This window comes from Zeus faber, assembly GCF_960531495.2.
Source record: "Zeus faber genome assembly, chromosome: 17".
In the NCBI taxonomy this organism is placed as follows: Eukaryota; Metazoa; Chordata; class Actinopteri; order Zeiformes; family Zeidae; genus Zeus; species Zeus faber.
Window position 1 is genome coordinate 15,874,131 of NC_137204.1, and position 25,802 is coordinate 15,899,932.

Below are 25,802 nucleotides of genomic sequence, written 5' to 3' on the forward strand. Positions count from 1 at the left end.
CATCACTACCAGTACCAGTACCAACCTCCACCATCAGTACCAGTTTCCAGTTTTACTTTATCACCACCAGTGTCAGGACTCCATACGGGGGAAATCGATCCAAACGCAAAAATTCTATTGAATCATCCTCAACTTCAATCTAGGGGCTATTCTTTATTATATTTTATTTTCATTCCATACAGTCAGTCCTGATTGAACTACGGTTGCTACTTTTTTCTGCCTTCCCTCCCAGTTCAATTCTACCAGCCAATCAGATCAACAACTGAATCCATTTGAAAGATCCAATCGCTCCCAGTGATCAGAAAAATAATATTTAGGTTGAAAAAACATCTTGGGTTTTTTTTTTTGAGCGAATGAGAATATAGACCCCGACTCACCTGACGTCACCAGGATCCTCGGTAACCAGCACGTCCGTCTTACAGCTGGCGATGGGGTTGATGGACAGCTCCACTGGTGGCACCACAAAGCTCTTGCTGACCGGTAGCCACAAGCCCTGGCCCAGACTGTACGACGACCTGGGTGGCACAAACACCAGCCAGAAAGGTCACTTCAAACCATGCGGGTGCACATACAAACTCAAACAAGAATGATTAAACACATGCATGCAAACACAGTTTGAAAGAAACACATGCATCCGCACACACACAACACATATGCATCATTTTATACAGTCAGATATCAGTAAAACCCATATTTATTATAAAACGCATTTCTTGGATTATGTGAATATAATATATTCACTAATATGGATATATGTTTTCCCGATGAAGAAAAGTCAATTTTTAAGATCTTTATACCTGCACATTCACATTGTATAAAAATACATTGTATGTGCACAGATACTGGCTCCGGTAGCATCTATGAAATTGTCCCTCATGTGCAATTCTAAAATGCAAGAATCCTTTCCATTATGTCACTTTCATCCATTTTATGGCTGTTAATCGCTGAGTGTTAATTTTAATTGAGGATCTGCAGTGCCACCGCTGATAAAGCAGCAAATGTTCTCTGAAATGTCTGGGTCGTTAACCAGCACTGAATGTATTTATCTCCTAATGGAGTGGGAGATACTCAGTGATCAACAGTCCACACTCGTGGGGATAAATCAAAGCTATCCGCCCGTGCATTATTAGCAGGTATCAACTCAGCCAGAAGCAGCCCACACACACACACACACACACACACACACACACACACACACCAGGGGAAAACAAACACCACCGGCCACATACTTTGAAACATATCAGTGCGTGGAAGTGCATTTACTGTGGCACTCCCGCATTTTGCGATCAGATTACATCTGATCGCAAAATCCCCGTGGTCCCCCTCTGGGGACCTGGGGGTGGAAACTGGGGGGTGAGCATCCCCCGCACCCCGGGACGCCGGACAATTTCCATTATTTTCAAATCCCCCCCGTCAGGCTTTGGCATAGCACCGGTGCAGCCCCCTCTCAAGGATTTCCTCACAATTTCCCATTTTCACACCACATCAAAATAACTACTGTCCGACAATTATTTAACAATTATTTCAAATGTTATATTGATTTAAGACTGATAATTCATAAAACAGGCAAGTTTATAGAAGTGGCGTGAATGCGTGATGACTCTCCAATGGAACACTTATTTACTTTTGCCACATGGATAATTGCGATCAGACGCAAAACAAGGGCAAATTGCACTCAGGGGCAAAACTTTATGGCCGGGGTTTGCGCTGCCTTGTCATTAGCGCAATATATTTTGCGAATAGGACGCTGAGACGGCGCAGACGGTGGGTGCAACTTGACGCGCAATTCATGGTGCTATCAGCGGCCGCAATCCATTCTTTGTGAATTCCCCCCTGTGCTTTCAAAGACAGAGCTGATAATGAAGCTAATGTGACTTAACACACCTGGTGAGGGAAAGAATGTCCCACATTATGTCAGTCATGGTAAGCACTCGCCGTCTTGCCTTAAGCACTAATCTTTTTTATGAGCTCTTTGTCAGTGGTCTTTAAAGAGCCACTCAGAGCATTGGGCAGCGTGCCACTGGCCCTGACCTCAATATATAGACAGGAACACAATGAATCAGAGTCCAGATCAATTGCCACATGCACTCATAAATAAGACACTGATGGTAATTTTCCTGCTCTCCCACGACCGCGCTCACCACGGGACACTGGGGCATCAGATCAGCCCCGTCCTTCCCCACCTAGTTACGTCCAATGCTTGACTTGAAAATTCAATTTATTTTGGAGAGTGAGCCTGTGAAAGTGAAAGTTTGTCTACATGAGTGTATGTTTATGTGACTAAGTGTGTGTGTGTGTGTGTGTGTGTGTGTGTGTGTGTGTGTGTGTGTGTGTGTGTGTGTGTGTGTGTGTGTGTGTGTGTGTGTGTGTGTGTGTGTTGTACGGTGGATCGCAGGGAAGTTGTATCAAAGGACCACAGAAAAGTTTGACAGCCAGCTTAAATGAAAGAAATACAGTACACCATTTGTCCACCCACCATTTTCCTATATTGCTATGTGTTATCGTTTATGTTAGATGCTGAACTTGAAAAGGCCTGTGGGGGAAAATCGTATTCGTGAAACCCTCACATAGAGGTTTTTTTTTTTGCAAGAGCAATTTGTTTGAAAGCAATTTGCGGAAATGGGAGTTGTATGTACTGTATAATCCATATGGCTTGTGGAAATAGGAAATTGTGTAAAACACAGATGGCACATCTACCCTACGAAACCTGAAGCAATTATACGCACTTATACACTTATCTAGTTTTGATAGATCATCATTTGGCAACCCTTAGATAGATAGATAGATAGATAGATAGAGAGAGAGAGAGAGAGATAGAGAGATAGATGACAGACAGACAGACGGACAGACAATTGATTTCAGTGAATGCATTTTTCATGGAAAAAATTACCACATCCATTATGTATCTATATTAATTATTAATAATTATCTATCTTAAATATTTTGGAATCTTACTGAAAAAGAAATAAAAGTAATTTACCCACAATCAAATGCATTTGCATCTACACTAAATGCTGCAACACAAAGCCCTGAGATGTCCAGGCAACCTCCTTGGACACTGCTGATGCAGCAATGTCACAGGAGCAGAGGTGACACATAACCTTTAGTTAAACAGGAAGTATTGTCAGCCGTGATCTGACTCTGCAGGATTTGGTCCAACACGACAGCGGTCATTACAAGACCCTCTAGTGCAACCTGCAAAAGTAACAACATCGAATGTGTTGCATGGTCGGCTAATTTGTATGCTATGAATAGCAAATGTGTATACTGGATTGTATCTCTTAATCTGACATTTAAGCAAATTTTGACACTTCACGAAAAACGTACGTTATTGTAGGTCCAGCAAAATATATTCAGAACTTCTGCATCCTACGTTCAAAAGCAGAAAACAACATCAGTTGTAAAACATGGAATGTCACCTGTCACTGAAAATGTCAGGTTCAAATTTCGGTTTGGAAACCATTACACCATGTGCTAATGAAGGAAAGGCGACAGAAGCAGTTGGAAGGTATGGGTATAAGATGTTATACTGTATCATGTAAACAATGCCAAGGGGATATGGAGGGCGGCGATTGTACCTAGAGAAAGATGGTCGAACAATGACTGATAATGACTTTGTCGGCAATTCTACAAATATATATGGAGAGGCATCTCGGAGGCAACCTTTCCATGGTATGTACCTCAGGACCCGTCAGGGGACCTCAGGTCGACCTTTGCTTTTATTACTTCCGTGCTGAGTGCCTGCTCTTGTGATTAGTGATCTGGTGCGAGGACTGTGTGATTAGCACCTCTGCGATGTCCTTCATTTCAGCCTTTAGCAGCACCTTGAAAGATTTCTGAATGACAAGTCACCTTGGCTATTTAATGGTTATGTTGCCATGGCATCTCCAAAGCTTGCTCTTCATCAACGCTATCTGCTCTTTTCTGAGGTGTTTTCTTTGCAGTGCAGTCCCTGGAGACATTTTTCTGATGTACCTGTGGTTGCTATGGGACAGTCGACCTGATGCTCATTTAGCACAGCCCCCCCTTCTGTCTGGCTGGTTACAAACTCTCTTTACAGGGTCTTGAAAACATCGGTTTCCATGTCCCCCATGTATATGATGACTGATGGGGCGTGTGTGTCAATGACATTGATTTTGTTCTGTTTGAATAGGTGACATGTCAGGACCTGTAACACACCATGGATGTATTAAAATGTAAAATGCCTGGGTTTAACTTTTGTTCTGACTAGCACAAAATCAAAGCGCGATACTGGTTTCACATTTTCTCTATTGAATGGTCTATTAAATAGAAGATTGGGCGAGAATAGGGATATAGGGTCATACCCCCAGTATTAATTTCATGGATACAATTTAACTGTATATAAATGTCAGTGTTTGCGCACCTGTGTACCCATCAGCCAATGTGGTAAACATTTCAATGGTAACAGCGAGCTCCACCAATCAGAGATGTGGCTGTTACACTTAGGATTATGGGTAGTATAGTCTCAATGGCACTGTTAATAAAACATGTTTTTCTCAAAACAAGGTTGATATCGTACAGTCTTGTGGCTTCCACAGGAGCAAAAACTAATTATCATATAGATTGTGCAACATTTGCGCAATTATTTATAAATGTTTCAAGCCCTAACTTTAACCCTAATCCTAGAAACTACTGTGCCATTTTGTAATGCATCTTGATGCAATTGCCTCATGGGCAAAGTAGTTGTATTATTGAAAACATGAAAATGAAACTAATTTATGAGTGAAAAACAACAGGCATGTGGTACTAGGGGTTAATTTGGTCGGGGAATATACCTGCGTTGTCAGAATTTACAAATATAATATGCAGAGCCCTGAATTATATGTTAGGCCATTTTAAGTGGCGCCCATAATGACACGACCACCACTTACCACTTACCACTTTACCTTATATTGGAATCTCTTTTAATTACTGAGTTATAAGGCTTCACATTTGACCTCTCTTCAGGGTTCCAATGCCAAGTCTCAGTTTAGGGTCCACTGAAATCTCTCAAACGTACATATGTTAATTTACGAGATGAGACCTTTCCAAAAATGTGTGTGGTTTTGTTCCAAGATAAAGTAAAACAAAATCCAATCCTGCCATGGCCGTGGGGTTCCAAGGGCAGATTCCAAGACCATTCTAAATGGAATAAAATGAGATTTATTTTTTTACTCTAAAAAAGGAAGGAAGGACAACTGGGGAACTGGCAACAGGGTCATGGGTGCCCATGGGCTCATTGATGTGCATGGGGAGCTAAGTCTAGCCATGTGGTCCGATCCCACAGTCGTTTTTGTAGTTTCTAGGATTAGGGTTCAGCATTTGAAACGTTTATAAACAACTGTGCAAATACTATGCAATGTATATGATAATCCGTTTTTGATCCTTCAGAAACCACAAGACTGTATGACATCAACCTTGGTTTAAGGAAAACATGTTTTATGAACGATGTCATGGAGTCAAATCGCAGCTGTCCAAGGTCCTTTCTGTATGGAGTTTGAAGGTTCTCTCCGTGTTTGTGTGGGGTTGCTCCGGTTTCCTTCCACCATCAAATAACATGTTTGTTACTTGTATTGGTGACCCTGACCAAAGCACTGGCAAAGAGCTAGACTTGGTCCCTGGGCCCTACACTACACTACACTTTATATCCAGTTATATTGTATCTATAAATGGAATTCATACTGAGGATATGACTATACAGTATAACCCTTTTCTCGACCAACCTTGAATTGAATTTCCATTTAAAATCTCCCCATTCAAATGAATAGGTTTACATTTTGGTTGTATAGCACGAAAAAAATCTCCCATTTCAAACAAATTTGTTCCTATGGTCTGTGAAAATCTCCCCCTTCAAACGAATTTGTTTAGATTTTGAATGTGTAGCACAAAAAAAGGTCAAACAACCGTACTCTGGGACACGATTCAATAGATTAATTTTCATGACTATGAACACGAAAAAGCGAGAGATTGCGTTTATTGCTTTGAGCATTTCCAGGTTTTCTGGTCTTATCCACAAGTGGTTTGCTCTAGAGGTTCCAATACCTTATCATCAATCGTCCCAGTTCCCTAATGTCTGACTTTGACCTTGTTAATCCAAGCTACTCTACATCAAGCCAGTATGACTATGGGTTCTAGTCTCTTCCATATTAGAGGTGTAATGTTGGAGGTTTTGCTGAAAGAGCCTTCCTGATTCTGCACTCCAAACCCTATATCATGCAGATGGCAATAATGCTGTTTCATTATCAGGGCACTGGAACGAATGTATCTATTCCTGACTATAGTTATATTTATATAGATTTCTCGGAAATGGAAAGGTGGGAGGTCTCTTCCTTGATTGTAGAAGACTTAACCATGCTGCGAGCTGTGCATCTGCAGCGTTATGCTTTTGGGATGAACGCCCAGGAAAAACACTTCAAATGGACCTCCATGAAAAGAGTAATCATAACATAGGGTACCCTGCCAAAAACAGGGTCAACAGGGCCCAATCATGGAGCCAAGCCTTGAGGTGGTGTTCACTGGCAAACACCTGGTAGCTGGACTGCCCACGTAACCCAGGACTCACTAGACATGAACAGAATGGACATTGGAAATTGAGACACATTGCAAGTCCCCCCTGCATTTTCCTTATCTTATCTTAATGCGGAACGTGACTGTAAACAAAACAAACATACTAACAGCACTGGAACCAAACTTCTCAAATGGGGATGGACTCGCTCCCATTCTTAGATTCATGTACATGAGAAGCCTCAGGCGGATGATGGGACACTCACAAGCTCAAGACTGAATGCTGAAGTGATGAGGTTTATCAATGAATAAGAGGGTTGTCTCAAAATTCTGACGGTTGTTTGTGCTTAGACACTTTTTAGCAGCTCAGCGTATACTGGGGCTGTCAAAAGAATCACATTTCAATGCTGCTTCTGAAAATACACATACATTTGAATATAAATGTGAGGGACTTAACCTACCTACATCTAAAATAAAAACACACTGTTAGAGTGACCCGGGGTCGGTACCGACGGAGCGCGGATGCCCCATTGCTGGCGCGCCAAGGGCTATTTGTCCTGGTGGCTCAACCAGATATGCAAAACACTTGCAGCGGCCCGTGATCGAATCCAGCCTGTGATGATGACTCAATGATGTTTTTTGTTTTTTTTCTGGCCGCAATTTGGTCACCCCCCCCCCCCCCCCCCCCGCGATTAAAGCGGTCATTCTTGCCTGCTTTGGCCGTGGCGTTGATAGAAATCCAGTGAGGCAACAGGGTACTCCCCTTATTCACACACAAAGCTTATTCACTTGGGCGCGCAAAGAGAATGTATCTGGACAGGAGCAGGAGGGATGCAAGTGATTCGGGTTCAGCTTGCATGGAGGACTCCACACCCCCACACCCCGCAATTTTAACTGCAATTGCCAACAGCACACATTGAGCAATGGGGTTTTCCGGGGTGGCAGGGGGCTGGGGTGGGGGTGCCGTTGGCCGGGTGGGCCCCCTGCCGGGTGGGCCCCCTGCCGAGTGGGCCCGGCTTACGCCTGCCGCTTTTTGGCGTGCTGCGACCTGGCGGGGGCTGCGGAGAGCACATCCAGGTGCCCTGCGCTGAGCACAGATGGATGGGCCGTCTGGCCGGTTGTGCGGGATGCAGGGTGGGCCCCGCTGGCTCACCTGCGGGGCGGGCGGTACAGGTGTCGCTCTGTTGGTGCGGGACCTGGCTCCGGACCTGCAGTCCGCACCTGCGGCCCTGGTTCTGCGCCTGCCTCTTGTGCCTGCACGTGGGGGTGGGTTGTATGTGTGGGCCTCAGGGATGCAGGGTCTCCTCGCCCGCTCCGGGACTAGGTTATGCTCCTCGGGGCCACAAGTGGTGTTGCTCCGTGGGCTTCTGGCTTCTCTGGGGGCTGCGGGGTCTTCTGTGGCTGCAGCGCAGGGTGTTCAGGGCTTTCCTGCGGCAATGGGAAGTCTGTACCATCACAGGCCTCAGGGGTGGCTTTGGGGCCTTTTGCGCTGCTTGGAGGCGTTACAATATAATACCGACCTTATACCCCAGAACCTATTGGGAAAAGTCCCGTACACTCGCTGGTGGACACTCATTTGAACACACCCCCAACACCTCTCCTTTTCTCCCTATTTACTACCATAACTATGACAGGAATAGGCCACGTGCCAAATTGTTGTTTTCCTGGACTTAATTGACTTAAAAAACTTTGTCGAAACATGTTGTCGTCTGATGTCTCTATGTTTTTCCATGTACATATTTAAAAAAAAAAAAGAAAAAAAGAATACGTGTGAACGTATTCGCCTGACATTTTTATAAAACAAAAAATACATTTCTGCTGAAACGCTGCATATTTTTTCGAACTTCGAATTTCGAACCATCATTTTGACAGCACAAGTGTATACAGCTACTTAGAGTGAATGGGAGTGGTGCTCCATCCTACTGATTCCTTGGCTATTCATACAGTGGAGATTTCAATGCCCGTGTTGGGATCCACCTGTGACCTGGCTTCCCTGACCCTAACTCTCCACTATCATATTCAAAAGCAAGGATGTTCAGAAGTGTTCTTGGGCCCATAGCTCCTTGGGGAGAAAGTCCTTGATATACTTTGAAGTAATCACATCTAAGTCCATGTGTTCTTGACACGGTTGAAGAGAGGGCCAGAGCTGTCTGCTAATCCTCACATTTTGATGAATTGGATCCAGTGGGTTGTATTTGTCCAGACAAATCTTGAGGTCATACAGAAAAAGAGTGAGTGAGAGTTTTCTGATGGACCCTCGCTTTCCGAAGTGAGAATGAGTTTTCCAATGTATTACTCAGGTTAAAGGTCAATCTCACCTATAGTAATAGAATATGGGTTATATCTGAAATAACATGATTGTGCTATAAAAAAAGCTCAAATGGGCTTTTTTTCCCCACAGGATTGCTGGCTTCATACTCTGACAGGATGATGGGTTTGACAGGCAGTAAGACCCCAGAGACCATCCTGTACTCCTCCAGTTTTAGCAGAGGTTAGGGAACCTCGCAGGGATGAAACACTCCCAGTTGAGCTACACTGGGCACGTCCCTGTCAAAACCAAGAGTGTGCGCCCAGTCCGAGGCATGACACGCATGAGAACGGAATCAAACATAATTCAATCATTTATTTGGCATGGGAGAATTTGACATTGGAGCCAATCTGAGTTCTCCATGTTTTGCCCAGCAATACGCAACCGTCTGTGGTTATCTTCAGTCGCTGAATGTAGTAGGGGTTGTACTGCGCAATGAATTACACAGTAGACGTATTACACAGTAGGCAGAGGTGGGTGGAGACAATATATTTGTCACATATATTTGTCTCTATTTGTCAATATATAACAATATATTGTGGCATGAAACAGTGTGGTACAAAAATGTGACGGTATGCATCACCACAGAAAGAACACGCAATATTAAAACTGACTCTTTTTTTATTTACATACACTGTACATTAAATACCAGAGGATATAGATAGACTAGATATAGAAACAGAAACCATAGGTTGACACTCGGGTTCACTCGGGATGTGCGTGTGCTGGGGCCGGCAGTGCTTTGCAGCCATGGAGTTAGACGATGGGAGCCGAAAAATGGACAGCGGTGAGATTGAAATAGAGGGAAAGCTCCAACGGCCGCCACCCCGGCTATTAAATTGCTGATTGTCTCCTGTCCTTACATTCCCAGCACATGCTGGTGGAGTTAGGTCTCTCAGCTGACATGGGGAAAGGTTAGGCACCGCCCCGCCACGCCCCCCACCCGCGAGACGGAGCTGACCTCACTTGCTGAGTTAAAGCCTGTGTGGTCCGACCTTTTGGCCCCGCCGCCACCGCAACCCTGACCTGGAACAAGCACTTTGGCAAATAGATGGATGGCGGTTGGCGGCGTGCCATCAAACCTCATGTATTATTTTTTTCTTAGTCACCTGACAGCTTTAGCAGAGCGGCAACGCTATGATGGACCTGAAGCAGGAATTAAAAGCTCTCGTGCATCTAACCAGAACCGAAACTAGATTCAGTAGTTTACTATGTTTAAAAAAAAATGTATGGTATATGGGAAAACACATCTTCTTACTTAAGACATCCTCATTTCTACACTCAAAAGCAGTTCTATTCAACATCTGAGAGCCAGCTCTCCCTTGATCTCCATGGACTGGAAACGTATGGGGTTGTTGCACAACAAATATACGTAGAAACCGAAACCTCCTGGAAGGTGGCCTGAAAAATTGAGTCTAACTTGCGAAAGAAAGTGAATTTAAAAAAGGCATGATTTGATATAGTGTTATCAGAAGGCATTTAAAGGTGAGGTGTGTAACCATACTGTTACATAACCTCAAATGGAGCCATGGAGACTGGAGTGTGTAAAATCCCATTAATGGCTGTCAAGATTCTACTTCGATTCACATGTTTAATTGCTTTATCTACTCGAAATAGAATATAACATATAATATACTAGATTATGGACTATTACAGACCAGACAATACTAGTTGCTGAGGGCAACCAAATCAGGAGTCTATCTTTAAAGAGGGGAACTAATTATGCGAAAGAATGGATGAAAGAATGAATACACAAATAATAACGATAAAAAAAAATTGAAGTGAACGTCTCCTCTTTTCCAAATAAAACGTCGGTGAAGACCACAGCAATTTGAATGGAAAGAGCCTCTGAGATAAAAGTCCAACATGTAACAAGAACAACAATTCAAAAGCCATTTGGATTCTAGGTGGGGATTTTCGAGATCTTCCTGAAGGGAAAAAGGCCATGTTTTGCAGTGTGTAGTTCCTCTGGACCACTCTCACTCGAAAAATGTCACAGACGACGACCCCGTCAAGAGAAGAAAATGTCACAAAAAGTGGCAGTAAAAGCATTTGGAAGGACTCCATTTCGGACAGACCCCTCAGGCTGTTCTTCTCACACGAGAGCCCATGGGTGGAGCACTCCAACCAGAGGTCTGGTGGCGGTACACACACACACACACACACACACACACACACACACACACACACACACACACACACACACACACACACACACACACACACACACACACACACACACACACACACGACCAAACAGCAATCCCATAATTCATCCAAGCGGTCACAAACACCCATGCAGAAAACATTCACCCAGAAGATGCCTCCAAAATTCATGGTTACTCACCTGAATATCCTCTCTGGCGCCTGCTCTCCTGTAACTAGGTCGTAGCCTTTCTCTAAGTTGCTGTACGGCCACGGACTGGAAGGAGGACAAAAAAGAGGGGACAACGGATTAAATAGGCCAATTTCGCTTCTGATGCAGCCCGGTAATGTTCTGGTATCCATACGGACGTGGACCTCTCCCGTTTTTCGGCGCGGTGCATGCGTGCCTGAATACATTCTGCATTGCCGATGAGGAAGCTAAAAAAGGCAAGGTCACCGAATCAAAAGAGAGCTCTGCTTCACAGCCGGAATTGCCCTGCCTCGCAGACCGGCGAACGAGGATTTGATCTGTGATCGGCGAGGAGGGAGTACAGCCAAATGATGACATGGTCATTTGCATAACAACAGGCTGCGACTTCATTGTGCAGCTCTTTTTGGCCCGCCAGTTTGTCCGTGTGCAAGATTGCAGTCAGAGAGGGGCCTCGCTCGACTTGACTCTCTTTCCAGCATTGGTTTCATTTCCTATTTTCCCTAAATGCATCTGCCATTCTTCAATCTCGTTTTTTCCCCGTCGGCGTCCTGTTGGTGTCACGGAATGTTTTCCTCCTTCATATTCAACATCCCTTTTGTGTCTGCGCGGCCACGTTGTCCGTGCACTCGACTGCGATTTGCGATTTGCAGTGGCCGGAGCGGGGTTTGCAGATGTGGAAGTGGGGAGGCAGACAGGACTTACCCTTCGTTCCGCCCCCAGTCGCTCCGGACGCAGAGGTGTTTATGCACGGTGTCCGGGGAATATCCCTCGTGACAGCTACATTCTCCTGCAGATGAAGGGAAAAAACACAATTATCGCCGGCTGCTAATAAATTAACCTGTTTGCATTCCATTCCAACCGTGCTCATCAATAATCAGCTCACCCTCCACCTGGGTTGAAGGGAGCTAAACAGTGCGGTACCAGAGCAATGTCAATCCTAGGCCCCGCGAGGGAGCTGCACTCACCCCATAATAAATCAGGTGCAAATCCCTTACGCCTAAGTTTAGTATAATAATTATCATTATAATAATGTATTAACGCATTTGTACACTGAATTTTGGAGCTTATAAATACATTTGTTCAAGTATGATTTCTAGTCTCTTTGATAGATGATCCAGTGTCTTTGTTTCCTAATCATTGTTTCATCTGAGGTCTCACATAAACGAGCGCAAATGAACGCCTCGTACTCTACCGGGTGTTGGCAGTTTGGGCTCTACCAAGTGGGATCGGAGGAGAGGGGAAGCGGCGGGTCCTTTTTATTGGTTCTTTCTGGTTTACTGACTCCCAGTGTTACGCACTGGAAGCCTAATGACAGAATGAATGTGACCAAAAGACGTTGACGTCTCTCGTTGGTCGCTGGTTATTTCGTGGTGTCTTATAAGTTACTCAAATGTCAAAAATAAACACAGCTGCGTCATTCAATTATTAGAAGGAAAAACAAACAGCGGTGGCGTATGGCATGTCATTCAAAAATGCCTGTCCTTTAGAGTTCACCAGGGAACATCGATTTTTCCAAAACACACATCAGCCCGTATGCTGCACAAACAAGAACACTAAGCATCCGAGATCACAAAGTATCAAGCGAAGATAATAACCTTAAAGGGACCCTGTTTTCTAACTATAAAAAGAAATAATTTCATCTTGATCTAAAATGCATTCCTCTGTAGAAAGAGCGAGTTCTCTCTCGGCTACTTAGAAGCGTGCCCTTGCCTCGGGATTATTAAGATTTCCATTTGTGAGCCGAGTCGAGTAAGGAATAAATAAACGGCTGCAAATGCAGATTCAGGGGACCAATGTGACACACTTGGTCTATCGAAATATGAATACAGCACACACAGTTGCTTAGAAAGGATCATTTACTCACTTGTTTTTATTGTTATTCTTTTTTTTTTATTGCATGACAATAAAATCAAGGCTTCGATAAAGGTTTTACGGGGTTATATAAGATCTGAGCTCCCATAATACCTCGAAGATAGCTTGGACATTGGCTATCTTGTCATATTTATCATTCGGATGTAGATATACTGTAATCGTGCACTTCTGAGCTACGGATGCCAAATAACCTTTTTTTAATTTTTTTTCTCAAATCAGATCCCTCTCTGGCCCCCGAGAATGAACAGCGTGACGCATCTTTCATTCCACACATTTTTTTATCCATCCGGGATTCAAAGTGTTTGCACGCGAGGATCCAACCACGGTTGGTAATTTCATCTGCCGAAAGGCATTAAATGGATCCATAATGAAAAAGAAAACACCTAAAGAAATATCAAACAAAAAAAAAAGAAGAAGGACAGCCAAGTATGATCCCAAGAACGGCAGGAACTGGCATTGAGCGTCGTATGCCATTTTCTGTCATTTACCATAAAATATGGATGAATATTGAACAGTGACATTGAATTGATGCTATATACAGTCGATTTACTGATGTGGTTTCAATGACTTGTCCCTCTTTGATAAATATTAATGCTCTACATTAAAACTGACTGGTTTCCTATAGCCATTGTCAATAACTCCACAAGGGCACCGAGGAGCAAAGAGGCTTATTTCACACTTCTCATGACATCTTTTTTTTGGGGGGGTTGGTTAATTTCGGGCTTCTCCTCCACTGCAGACCGTTCCTCGTGAAATAAAGCTTCACCCAATAATGATTTCGTGAAGCTTTTGCTTGTGCCAAATGACGCCGTCTCATGTGACCGGATGGTTAGCATTGGCAGAAAAAAAAGAAAATACTGCTGTGAAAGAATATTATACTATTAATTCCCACAGAGGTCACAGCAGGTAGTGACATGAAAGAATCAGAGGGGTAAATTGTGAGCGGAAGCACTTTGTTCTTCAAGTAAAAAAACAAAAAACAAAAAATAGGTGCATTAATTTACCCTCACATTCCTTTGTCGTCACGCCGTGTTCCCTCAAACGACTTGGGCTTGTCAAATATCCAAAGAGGGAAAACATACAGTATGTCAAAAAAATAAGGTAGAGTTGTGATTGACTCACGCTGCTTGAGGTATTAGTCGCAGTCCGTCACCGTACCACTGCCACGAGACTATGTATTTATGTATGCCTATATATCATGCATGTGTGTATAAGGACACGTTAATGCGATACATCTTTAACCATGGTAGAAATATTCAAATTAACGATCAAATCATAGCATGGCTGTAGCTCACGAGACACAGTGCTGATGGAAATCTTTCTTTCCGGTCAAATTTGAGTATTATTATAAGTCATTAGTAATTGAGATCAACTACACCACTGTCATGCAGTTAATCGTGACTAATTGTTTTAATCATCTGGCAGCCCTAAGATAGAGAGACAGACAGACGGACAGACAGACGGACGGACAGACAGACAAACAGACGGACAGACAGCCGAACAGACAGGCGGCTAGATCGATAGATACTTTCAGTATCTAAAAACACCATTGAAATCAATTCCAGAAAACTACACGGTTGGTGGAGACGCTTATGTTTGCATAATCCGTATCGATCTTATATTGGCAAAGTCTCCATGGTTAAATACAAAATTTGAGTATGAAGAACAAGGAAATGCATGCAAAAGTCTGTTGGAGTAAGTGGATTCCTTTTTGTTGTTGATGGTTGGATATCGTGGACCTTCCACTTGAATGAGGCCCCACACTACGGCCCAGCCATCGATAAGAAGGTGGCTGCCCAATCGTCTCACTGTGGCATCAAAACAAATGAAGAAAAAAAAAAGTGGTATTTCGCTCGGGCCACAGCACTCCTATCTCATTAGGACGTCCTCAATAATTCATCGGGCGAGTTCCGAGGTTCACCGTACACTTGCGAGTTAATGAACTGCGAGAGTGCAGCGACTAATTTATTCATCGACTCGCCGGTAGATTCTCATTTCAGCCGATTGCAAGCAGGAGCTTTCGGAACCACACGCGATTACCAACTGAATCAACATTCATCTTTATTCGGAAAACATCCAGTGGGATCTCTGGAAGCTGACTCGGAAGGCTCGGAAGCAGGGTGTGTTTCTCGCACAGCAAGACTCACCTGTGGCCCGAAATCGGAGGTGTCTTGCCTTTCCGACGTAGCGTAGCATTTCCATTAAATCGATAGGTTAAATATTTTAACCGAGTTGTAATGTTAAAAAAATCATAATAATAATAATAATAATTGAAAAAAAATGAAAGTAACACAACGAGTAAGTCGGCTTTGGATAGGCGATGGGTAAACAACCCCTCGACTCGCTTCCCTGTTTGCGAAAGCGCTGATGCGCCGATCAGCGCTCCGAACGAGAACGGGAATCCATCACTGGAGGCTCCTCGTTTCTATTTCCCACCGATTCAGCCGCCCCCCCCCACTTTCCCGCGCACTCGGGAATATTCCTCGTCCGATGTGATAAGACAATGACTCAAACAAACGAACCGAGGCAGGGTATGAGCGGCACGTCAGCCGCACGAGGGGTGACCGGCTCGACTCCATTTCGCCACGAATACCTGCCACCCGAATAAAGGGGGAGTCATTCAACGTGTCTGACGCGGCCCGAAAAAAAAAGAAAGAAAAAGAAGGAAATAAGCGCCGTGAGCGGCAGGAGAGAAGACTCGGGGACGTGGGCGAGGGTGAGAGGAGGAGGCTCGTCCCCTCGTCGGAAGAAGCAACTTTTAAAAGGCGCCGAAAAATGAGGGAAGAAACTCACGAGCGGGTGCATCCAGTTGTTTGTCCTCCAATGACGTGTGCTTATTCCAGTATGAATCTATAAAGACGGGTGCCATGGCTCTTCTCCCCCGGCAATTACATTTTTGCATGTGGCGCACAGCTCGCACTGTGACGCCGTCTCCCGGATCATTCCTTTGCGCCAAAGAGAACAGGGAGTAACACCTCATTCATTTGGATGCATCCTTTATTTGCAGTCCACTATACAGATGATAAATAAGGAGTTATTGTGTCCGCTAAAAATAACCACTACATTTATGTTTTTCTCCCCCTCCTCACACACCAAAATAAATCACATAAATAAAAAAAGAAACAGAAAAAAAATCCAACGACTGCTTCTCCACAACTACTCTCCATTTTCTCCTAAAACCTTCACGTCACCGCCTGGGCTGTACCACAGTGGCTAATAGCGCCCTGTGTATCGGAAAAGCTTTATCGGAGCTGAAAATATCCTTCCACCGCTCTAATATGATATTCTTCCTTGCACTCTCGGTCGCTTCTCCTCGCTTTTGAGCGAACGGGAGGAAATAAAAACAAGCAGCCGCCGCTGAATTCCGGGGAACTAATTACGGCCACTCCATTCCCGTCTACACTCCTGTCGCCGGCCTTTCATGATGAACGACGCATTCCGTGACGCTCTCCCTCTATCTCGCGGGGACCACGCGGGCAATTTTCACCGTTCCAAGGTCCACGGCGTGGGCGTAGCAAAGAGTTATTGTTGACCCCGGCGCATATTCATGCCCGCCGCACTATTTCCCGGGGGAAAAGGCAATTCTACCTGCAAGACCTTGAGTGGATTCATCATCAATGCGCACTTATAGCAAAGTGGATTGATGTGCACAGGCGCATACAGTGTGTGCGTGCGCGCGCGTGCGTGTGTGTGTGTGTGTGTGTGTACCAATTAAATAAGACACTCTTTCTAGCCGTATCTTAGATATGGATGAATTGTGGTGTGGAGAGGATAACTTAGGTTGTCTTGGCTCGTGTATAGGATTGCTGTGTGGTCGTGTGTGTGTGTGCGTGTCACTGCGTGCATGTGTCCATGCGTGCGTGCGTGCGTGCGGGCATGTTTTTACTTTAAGGATAAACCGCAGCCCTTCCCGGGCTCAATAACACGTAGGTGTATCCGGGGGAGCTATCGGGTACCGAGGACAGTGAGATCGGGCCGCTCATCCACTGACCTCTGTTGCACTATCTCGAAACAGATCAAGGGAGCGGGGGGGGGGAGGTGAGGGCAGGGGAGATTGATCATCCAGCCCAGAGTGCCAGGATGGAGAGCCACCAGCACCGGCAGTCACCACGAGTGACATTGAAGCCGGGCGGAAGTGACCGATAGACAGATATGGAACGACCCGATAAAATGGCGGCCGCCGGCTCTCGCCGACGGTGGAACACACCGAGATGAATCGCAGATCGCACAACGACCGGAAGGGGAATTTGTTGATACGGAGGTGTACTTTGGCGGTACACTTTTGCGGCATCTTGCCAACATTTCTGTTTCCTGTTGAACTTTTTTAGCTTTCATTTATTCATTGGGGTTTTTTTTTTTTTAAGTCATTTTATCTTATTTTGGTTTTACAATTTTCTGGCTTTATGTTTAATGTTTTCAATGTAATGTTCATCATAATGTTTATTGTAGACTTATTTTAAGATTATTGTCGACCATTTTGTATCGTTAGGTTCTTTAGCTTTCTGGTTCACTCTAGTTATTGTATTACCACATTTTTACTGTTTGTTTTTTCTTTATCACATTTTTATTTTATTTATTATTCACTGTTTTTCTGTTACTTTTGGGGTTATATTTGAAGAAGAATCTTTAATTATCACACAACAACCCACACAACAACACATGCACACACACACACACACATGCTTTGGATGGTGGCCGGTGAAATGAGGCCTCTGCATTTGACCCATCCTGGCTTGTCCTTCCTCCGGGGGGGCAGCCAGGAGCAGTGGGCAGCGTACGTGGACGCACCCGGGGACCTGGTGATGAGTGTCCATCGCTGGTCAGACGATGATGGGTGCATGTTTTTGGTGGAGGTCCTTACTGACGTTAGGTGGAGGAAACCCCATGTGATGTTTATCATCAGGTTTAGTGTATATTGCAATACCTTTTATTCTGGACAGTCATCTATTAGGTTTACTGTATATTTATTTACATTTTCCATATATTGCCATTTTCTTTTTTATTTTCCTATTAGGAGTCCAGCCCCCAAATGGAGCGGAGACCCCCTATTGTTTTCAGTCGACTGCCTGACATTAAATCTGCCATGTGTAAATACTGCAGATATTCAATCTTCTCACTGGACTATTCGATTGGACTTTAACTAAAGGAATGTGAGACACAAACTCTGACAGACTGTTCATAAGCAGAAGCGCAGAAGCACAGAAGGGTAGAGATAATTGTTGTTAAACACGAGGTAGGTGTGTGTGAATTGTAGTTAGTTGTAAAAGAAGCCATACTGTATGTTCCATTAGCGACAATTAATTTGGTAACATGTCATCTTGAATGGTAGAAGAACCTTTAATCGTCACACAGCACACCACACTACACATGCTTTGGATGGTGGCCAGTGAAATGAGGCCTCTGCATTTGACCCATCCTGGCTTGTCCTTCCTCTGGGGCCACGGCCAGGAGCAGTGGGCAGCACCGGGGACCAGGTGACGAGTGTCCATCGCTGGTCAGACGATGATGGGTGCATGTTTTTGGTGGGGGTCCTTACTGACGTGAGGTGGAGGAAACCCCACGCGAGCACGGGGAGAACACGCAAACTCCACACAGAAAGGCTCCTATTTGGGAGATAACCCGCCGGAGCACGGTGCCAACAGCGTTCCAGGCGGGAGTCGAACCCAGGACCTTCTTGTTGTGAGGCAGCAGTGCAATGCTCAGTAGGTGGTAGTTATAGTTATAACATTAACCATTATACCAGTAATAACATGAAGGTGCAATAGACCACTTTTGAGCTGCTGACGCAAAGACCACGGGATCACTTTACGATTGGTCAGAGAGCTCCGTGTAAATGATCAACATCACTTTGCAAATAAGAGAGAAGAAAGAAGCATGTTCACTGGAGAGGTAAATTGAAATTCTCACAATTTTAGTTTAATTGCATTCCTTTTGGTTGCGCAATAATAGATGTATATCTTCAGAATGTACAGCCATTCCAGCGATATCAATGTATACCAGCTTCCTGAATTATAGTAAGTTATAACAATATCCATACGCAATGACACAGTGCAAGGAACATGTATTTATTGTGTCTATGTTTTAAGTCATAACTGTCTTTTGTGTTTTGGGGTTCTAGATGCCACAAAGAAGCCCACAATTCCACGGCAACAATGGAGCAGAACGTGCTGCTCTAGAGGTCAGCCGCTCTCCTTTTCAAAAAAAATAAATAAATAAATAAATGCTCTCTGTAACCTCTGAGTAAAGCTCTGAAAACTCCACTCCAAAAACCTCTCAACCAAGGGCCGTGACAAACTGTGAAATCCCGTCTCCAAAAAACACAGAAATAAAAAATAAAAAAAAGAAGTTGCAGCAACACCTCTCTCAAAAAGGTTGACGCAAATGAAGTGCGCTTCAATTGCGTTCAGAGGCTCATCTCGTCAGGGTGATGAGCCCGGTTCGGAGCCTCCAGAAACGAGCGAGACCCAAATCGTTTTGACATGGACAGCAAGTGACCCGGGCGACGCGGTGATAAAAGGAAGGAGCCTCCATCAGGACGCGGAAACATCTGGTAGAATAAAAGACAACGTTCGAGGAAGAGATGACATCGGCGTCGCAGAACTGCCAAAGACATACCTTCTGTAACGCAACATTCAAATGAGCATATGCTGAAGCGTATGGATGTGTTGGTGTTGAACACTAAGACTCGGAATTTCGGAATATACCGTCGCCATGCCAACTGATAAATCAATTCACAGATTACTGGTAAATGACGATGCATGCTTATTAACTATTTCTGGTGATGCACGGGCAAATATTCGGCAGGGATGGTGTTGCGCACTTGTAGATTCACACACACGCAGCACAGGTGGACGGCGGCGGTGTGTGACTCACCCACTTGACGTTATTTTGAACTTGTGTTCTGTCCGACTACTTTGACCAACTGTTCAATAAAACGCTCACCGTGCATTAGCTGTAATTGCCTTCTCCCTCATTTTTGTACTTCTCTCTTAGCCTTTTGCCATAACTCCTCCCACAAATTGGACCCACACAACGCCCTGTGATGGTGGCTCAGAGTGCATTGTGACAAACTCAGCCCTCCACCCTAAATAACATCTACAGCATTGCATACGGGCCTTGAACGTCATTATGTCACATCCTGTGACATAAGTCATAACAGCTAACCTGGACCCTGTGTATTAGTATTATTAGTATTATTATTGCCTAATTCCTGATGTGATATCTCCATCCATCTATCTATCTATCCATCTATCTATTTTTCATTGCAAGTAGGAAGGAACGTGCAGGGGACTTAGTGTTCGTCAATTTATTCATCCGAGCGGTATTTCCAGCGTCAGCATGTGCATACATTTTAATTCACAATCTTGAGAAATGCGTCTTCCTATTGCTGTTTAAAAAAAGAATGAATTGTCCATGTGCACAGCGGAGCCCCCGCTACTTCAACACCGCCCCCGCCCCCCCCAAACAGAATTCTCTATCCATTTTACATCATTGTGGAGACCAAACAGAAGGGAATAACATTGTTATCGGGGTTCCGCTGCACTTCTTATCGCCGTAAATATTTGCTCTCTCTTGGAGACGCGGCGTTGGAGACCACCGGGCGAGAGATAAAACCATCAAAGCAGACGCAACGGCATCATCCATTGAAATGCTTATTAGGGATATCACAAAACCTGAGACGTCGGGACACAGACGATGGAAAACACATCCATGCGTTGAAAAGAGAGTGTGTGTGTGTGTGTGTGCGGGAAATAAAGACTTTCAAGGGCTTGGCCGCGGACGCTTAAACGGCGCCATGGAAGCATTTTCAAACGAAAGGAGAAACACATCTCACCGAGACATCCCACTGTATTTAAAGTTCAAGCAAGCGGCAGTACTCGTCATGTTAAGGCTACGCTGAAGTCCAAGCACTACGACCCACGGTGACAGTGTTTTCATCTATGAATCCACATCATCTAGTCATAGGTGGCAGTAGCTCATGGCATGTTTAGGGTTCAGGGTTGGCTCAATGTCCCCACACCAACGCATTTTCACCACTGGGGGCACCTACCGTACAAAGATCTGTGTGTTTCAGTTTCGTGTCTGTGTGTGTCTATTTGTTGTACTTTTATTCCAATTTGAGTTTCAAAACTAGTTCACTTAAATATTGGCTGGCTAACTACATGAAATATACACGGATCAGCCACAACACTGAGACCGCCACTAATAACCGTGGAGGCATGGACTCCACAAGACCTCTCAAGGTGTCCTGTGGTATCTGGCACCAAGACGTTAACAGCAGATCCTTTAAGCCCTGGAAGTTGTGGACCCTGACCCCGCCCGTCCACATGATGTGGAAGAAATTCATCAGATTCATCAGACCAGGCCACCCTCTTCCATCGCACCATGGTCCGGTTCTGACGCTCACGTGCGCTTTTGGCGCTGGACAGGGGTCAGCATGGACACTCTGAGTGGTCTGCAGCTACACAGCAAGCTGTGATGCACTGTGTGTTCTGACACCTTTCTATCATAGCAGCATTAACCTTTTTCAGCAAATGGACGGACTAGACTTCACTCCCCACGTACATCAGTGAGCCTTTGGCCCCCATGACCCTGTCGCCGGTTCACCGATTGTTCTTCCTTGGACCACTTTTGGTAGGTACTAGCCACTGCATACCAGGAGCACTCCACAAGACCTGTTCTTTTGGAGATGCTCTGACCCAGTCGTCTAGCCATCACTATTCGGCCCCTGTCAAAGTCATTCAGATCCTTACGCTCGACCTTTTTCCTGCTTCCAACACATGAACTTCAAGAACTGACTGTTCACTTGGTGCCTAATATATCCCACTCCTTACCAGGTGCCATTGGAACGCGATGAGCAAGGTTATTAACTTCACCTGTCAGTGGTTTTAATGCTGTGGCTGATCGGTGTGTAGGCAAGGCAAGTTTATTTCTATAGCACATTTAAACAACAAGGCAATTAAAATGCTCTACATAACACAACACATCACAAGCATTAAGACAAATTGCAAAAGAAAAACATTTTAAAAGGACGTAGAATTTGTTAAGTAAAAAAAATGCAATACACAGGATGCATAAAAGTTAGAGCGCAGTGCCAGACATGAATCAAAGAAACCTCATTGTACTCTCTGTGCACAATTACTTTGCCTCTTCCCCGAATAGCACTTTGCCTTTTAAATGTCTTTAAATAGTTTTGAATGGATGGAAGCGATACCACATTAGTTTCTAAAGTTTGAGAAAGTTATTTTAATAACGGGGAGGACTTTTATTCTTTTTTCTGCATCTTGTATATTGTTATTATTAATATAATTATACATATTTAGTTATCAAAACGAATGGAATTGCACTGGTGTCAGTAATGACTACCGCATTCCTTGCATTACGACATACCTATTGCTTATTGGCCGATGGTTAAAATATTGTTACCCGTTTGATTGTTTTGCTGCTTTTTCTTTTTGGCCTCGTTCTATATGCAGAAAACAATCATGCTTGTGCCATAAACCCTAGCGAAAAACACAACACCATTTATTAAAGGTGTGTACTGTATATGTGGGAGTCTCTGGGCCTCCCAACCAGTGTCCCCGCCCCACAAGACCCTGACCCAGGAGGAAGGTGGTAAAGGAAATGGAGTGAGGTATAAAGCTGACAAATACTGATGGTCTCTGGAACTATAAAAACTTGGAACCAAAGATAAAGGCGGAAAGAGAGACGGATAGGAAGACACACGGGGTGTATCGCGACTCCATCTTTTGCGTTTGATGTGTGCAAAGTTGAGTGTCTGGCTCAGTATTCCATTATGCATTGGCCTTTAACGTGCCCTTGGCCGGGATGACATGAATTCCACATACATTACCGCCGGTAATCCATCCTAATCATGTTGTTAGGCACTCAAGGGAAACACTCCAGGGAATATAAACGCCATGTTGCACACAATTATGATACACTCTACTACTTAAACTTTAGATTTTTTCAAAAACTTTCCTTTCACTTCAGCAAATAGTGCATTATTATAGTTGTGTATAAATTGTGTATTATTAGTCATAATTGTAGTCATAAAAGTCTTGCGTTTCAAAGTGCATTGTTTTGAATAACAGTAAATCACATTTGGGTTAAAACTAGTTTGGCAGTTGCGTAACACTGGCAGCAGGAAGCGGCGTGACTTTCTGTTTCTAGTCTCTTACGGTCGGTCTCGGATGTAAGCAAAATGATGCTGGTTTGCATCATTTCAAAACAGGATATAAAACCCTGAGCAACCTTATGAAATGGACTCTTCGTGACCATATGTTTTCGGTACAACATAAAGAAATGGTCTCACTATATTGAGAGCTTCCTATTTTTATTCTATCATTTTAATGCGATTTAAAGGTTTTAAGGCTTTACCGTTTGTCCCATCGAATTGAATTCAAGCTCAGTTAGAAGCTGCAGCAGAGTGGTAGGTTTTTCAATCGTAAAGCCTTCAGTGAGATTGTGCTTATTATGAATGAGAAACTCAGCCTTATTAAGCTTAATTTAAACAAACAGTTTAAATGATGATGTTTACATTCATCAATGTTAATAATGTTTTTGTCAAATGTTACATTGTGAGTGCGTGTATGTATGTACAGTATGTCTCCCTTGGCCCTGACCGCAAAAGAACATAACCTATATAAATAAAGGAAAATAAATGATGGGAACCAACATTTTAATAGGAACTGGATCGAAATATTGCGAACCTCTCCCTTGAGCATACGCTGTTGTTCACATTACGATTTAAACTTTGACATAGATCTTGGCCCGCCTGGAGTCAATGTGTGTACAGGCACAGTACAGTGGAAACGCTGCTGCGATTGAATCGCATGTACCGCAGCTACACTTGACTTTGAAAAGCCGCACTTGTCAAGACCCTCAAGTAAACTGTCTGGATAAAGCAGCTGTAGTGCACATGCGGAGGAGGCACCGACAGCTAGACTCATAACTCTTATAAGTATCACTCAGAACAAAGGAAGAAACCAATGACCACCCCCGGCCATTATGCACTCTTAAAAAAAGAAAAGAAAGAAGAGAAATCGTACTTTTGTTCACACCTTGAACAGAAACACTTGCCCTCTAAACCCTCTGGATATCTACCGATACAACCCCCCCCCCCCCCCCCCCCGCCCTTTTGATTTTCTTTTTACCCGTCTCGCCGTTCCCCCCGGTGACTTTCTGCAGACAAAGCAGAACCCGTCGAAGTATGACATCCCTGCTCCTACACCTCACCTTCACTCCACACCGAGCCCTAACCTTTACTGTTTACTTAGCGGCGCGCTTATTCATCATCGCTCATGATAACTCACATCTGACACCGGGCTCGTGGAGGGGTCCTTGAGACATTTTTTTCTGTCAGAGTAAGTTGTTTTTTGGGCGTTTCGCAAACTTCAAATTGTAGCAGCGTCAACAAGAAAAGCCGGCCGCCGTTCCAAATGTCACCGCTGGCAATTAGTTGGCCGCCGCGTGTTAAGGTGACGGAACTCGGCAGAGGAGGAGTACCTGCTCCACCCTGCTCCGTGACACTCCTCTCCCATAGATCCAGGTCAGGACATGGATCTGCAGCAGAGAACAACTAAAAAACAACTAAATATGAAAATGCTGTTGCCTTCTGGGAAAGAAAGTAATAATAATAATAATAATAATAATAATAATAATAATGAAAATATTTATAATATAATATAATATAATATAATATAATATAATATAATATAATATATTATAATGTAATATTATATAATATAATTTACTTTTATATAATATAAAATATTATACATAAATTAAATGAGGAAAATATTTAAGTTTTCACCGAAATAGAATTTAAAAAAAAGGAGCACAAGACAGCATAATCACTATGAGTGTTTCTCCTACGTTGCTCCAGGTAGGGGGAAACTCCTGAACCCTAAATACATTTTCCCACAGTGCTTCATTTATTTTTTAAAGGACTGGAGAGAAGGCACACAGCCAGCCATGATCTGGCTCGCTGGCCAAACAGGAAGTTACAAAAATTCATCCATTATTTTCATGTGCAGCAATTACTCAACACATGTCCCACATTCTGTGGTTGTAGCAGTTTAGGAAACAGGACAATCACTCAAAAACACACGTAAAGTACACATTCTGTACCCTATTAAGTAAACCAATGGCGCAATAAGATAAGATGTGTTATCCCCTATGTATGAAGGAACAAGCATAATTCAACATAATGGTGTTCAACTCTTGGCAATGAGGTGGTTTAAGTTCTATCAAAGAAAAATGTTCGATATAAAAAAATGTGCAATATAAGATAAAAAGTGATGAATGTTGTGGCAATAAAATGCATTGTCTGCATGTTCACGAACTTTACATGAATTCATTGAAAATGTACAATATTAATAGTTTCTAGGAGGAAATCTCCGTGAATGCCTGCATCATATCTAATACTCAGTATTGGCACTTTCAACATGATAATATATTTACCTAAAAATGCAGTTTAAGGGAAAGGAATTTCCAACCCATATTGACAGTTCGGTGAAAAATTAATCACTGAGTGTGTGTGTGCGTGTGTGTGTCTTTGTGCGTGCATGTGTGTGTGTGCATTACTGACCTGTGCTGTGGTCACAGAGCTGCTCGCAGGGCTCGGTGGTCCTCTGGCCACAGTAGTCTCTGACCCACTGGCTGGATGAGTTGGTCTGGTAGTAGAGGGTGAGTTTGGCCGGGTTCAGCCAGTTGGAAACGTCCAAGAAGCTGCCATTACTCACCACAAAACTACTTCCT

General features: G+C 43.9%; 1 protein-coding gene across 1 annotated transcript in view; it reads right to left on the minus strand.

Moving 5' to 3' along the window:
* Nucleotides 1–25,802, minus strand: part of astn2 (astrotactin 2) — a gene marked incomplete at both ends in the record, with an annotated part of 347,495 nt that overhangs the window by 147,990 nt on the left and 173,703 nt on the right. The window contains 4 exons of the mRNA XM_080017621.1: nucleotides 378–515; nucleotides 11,160–11,234; nucleotides 11,871–11,955; nucleotides 25,633–25,800. Of these exons, the coding sequence (XP_079873747.1) occupies nucleotides 378–515; nucleotides 11,160–11,234; nucleotides 11,871–11,955; nucleotides 25,633–25,800 (466 nt within the window). The remainder of the gene's footprint in view (nucleotides 1–377; nucleotides 516–11,159; nucleotides 11,235–11,870; nucleotides 11,956–25,632; nucleotides 25,801–25,802) is intronic.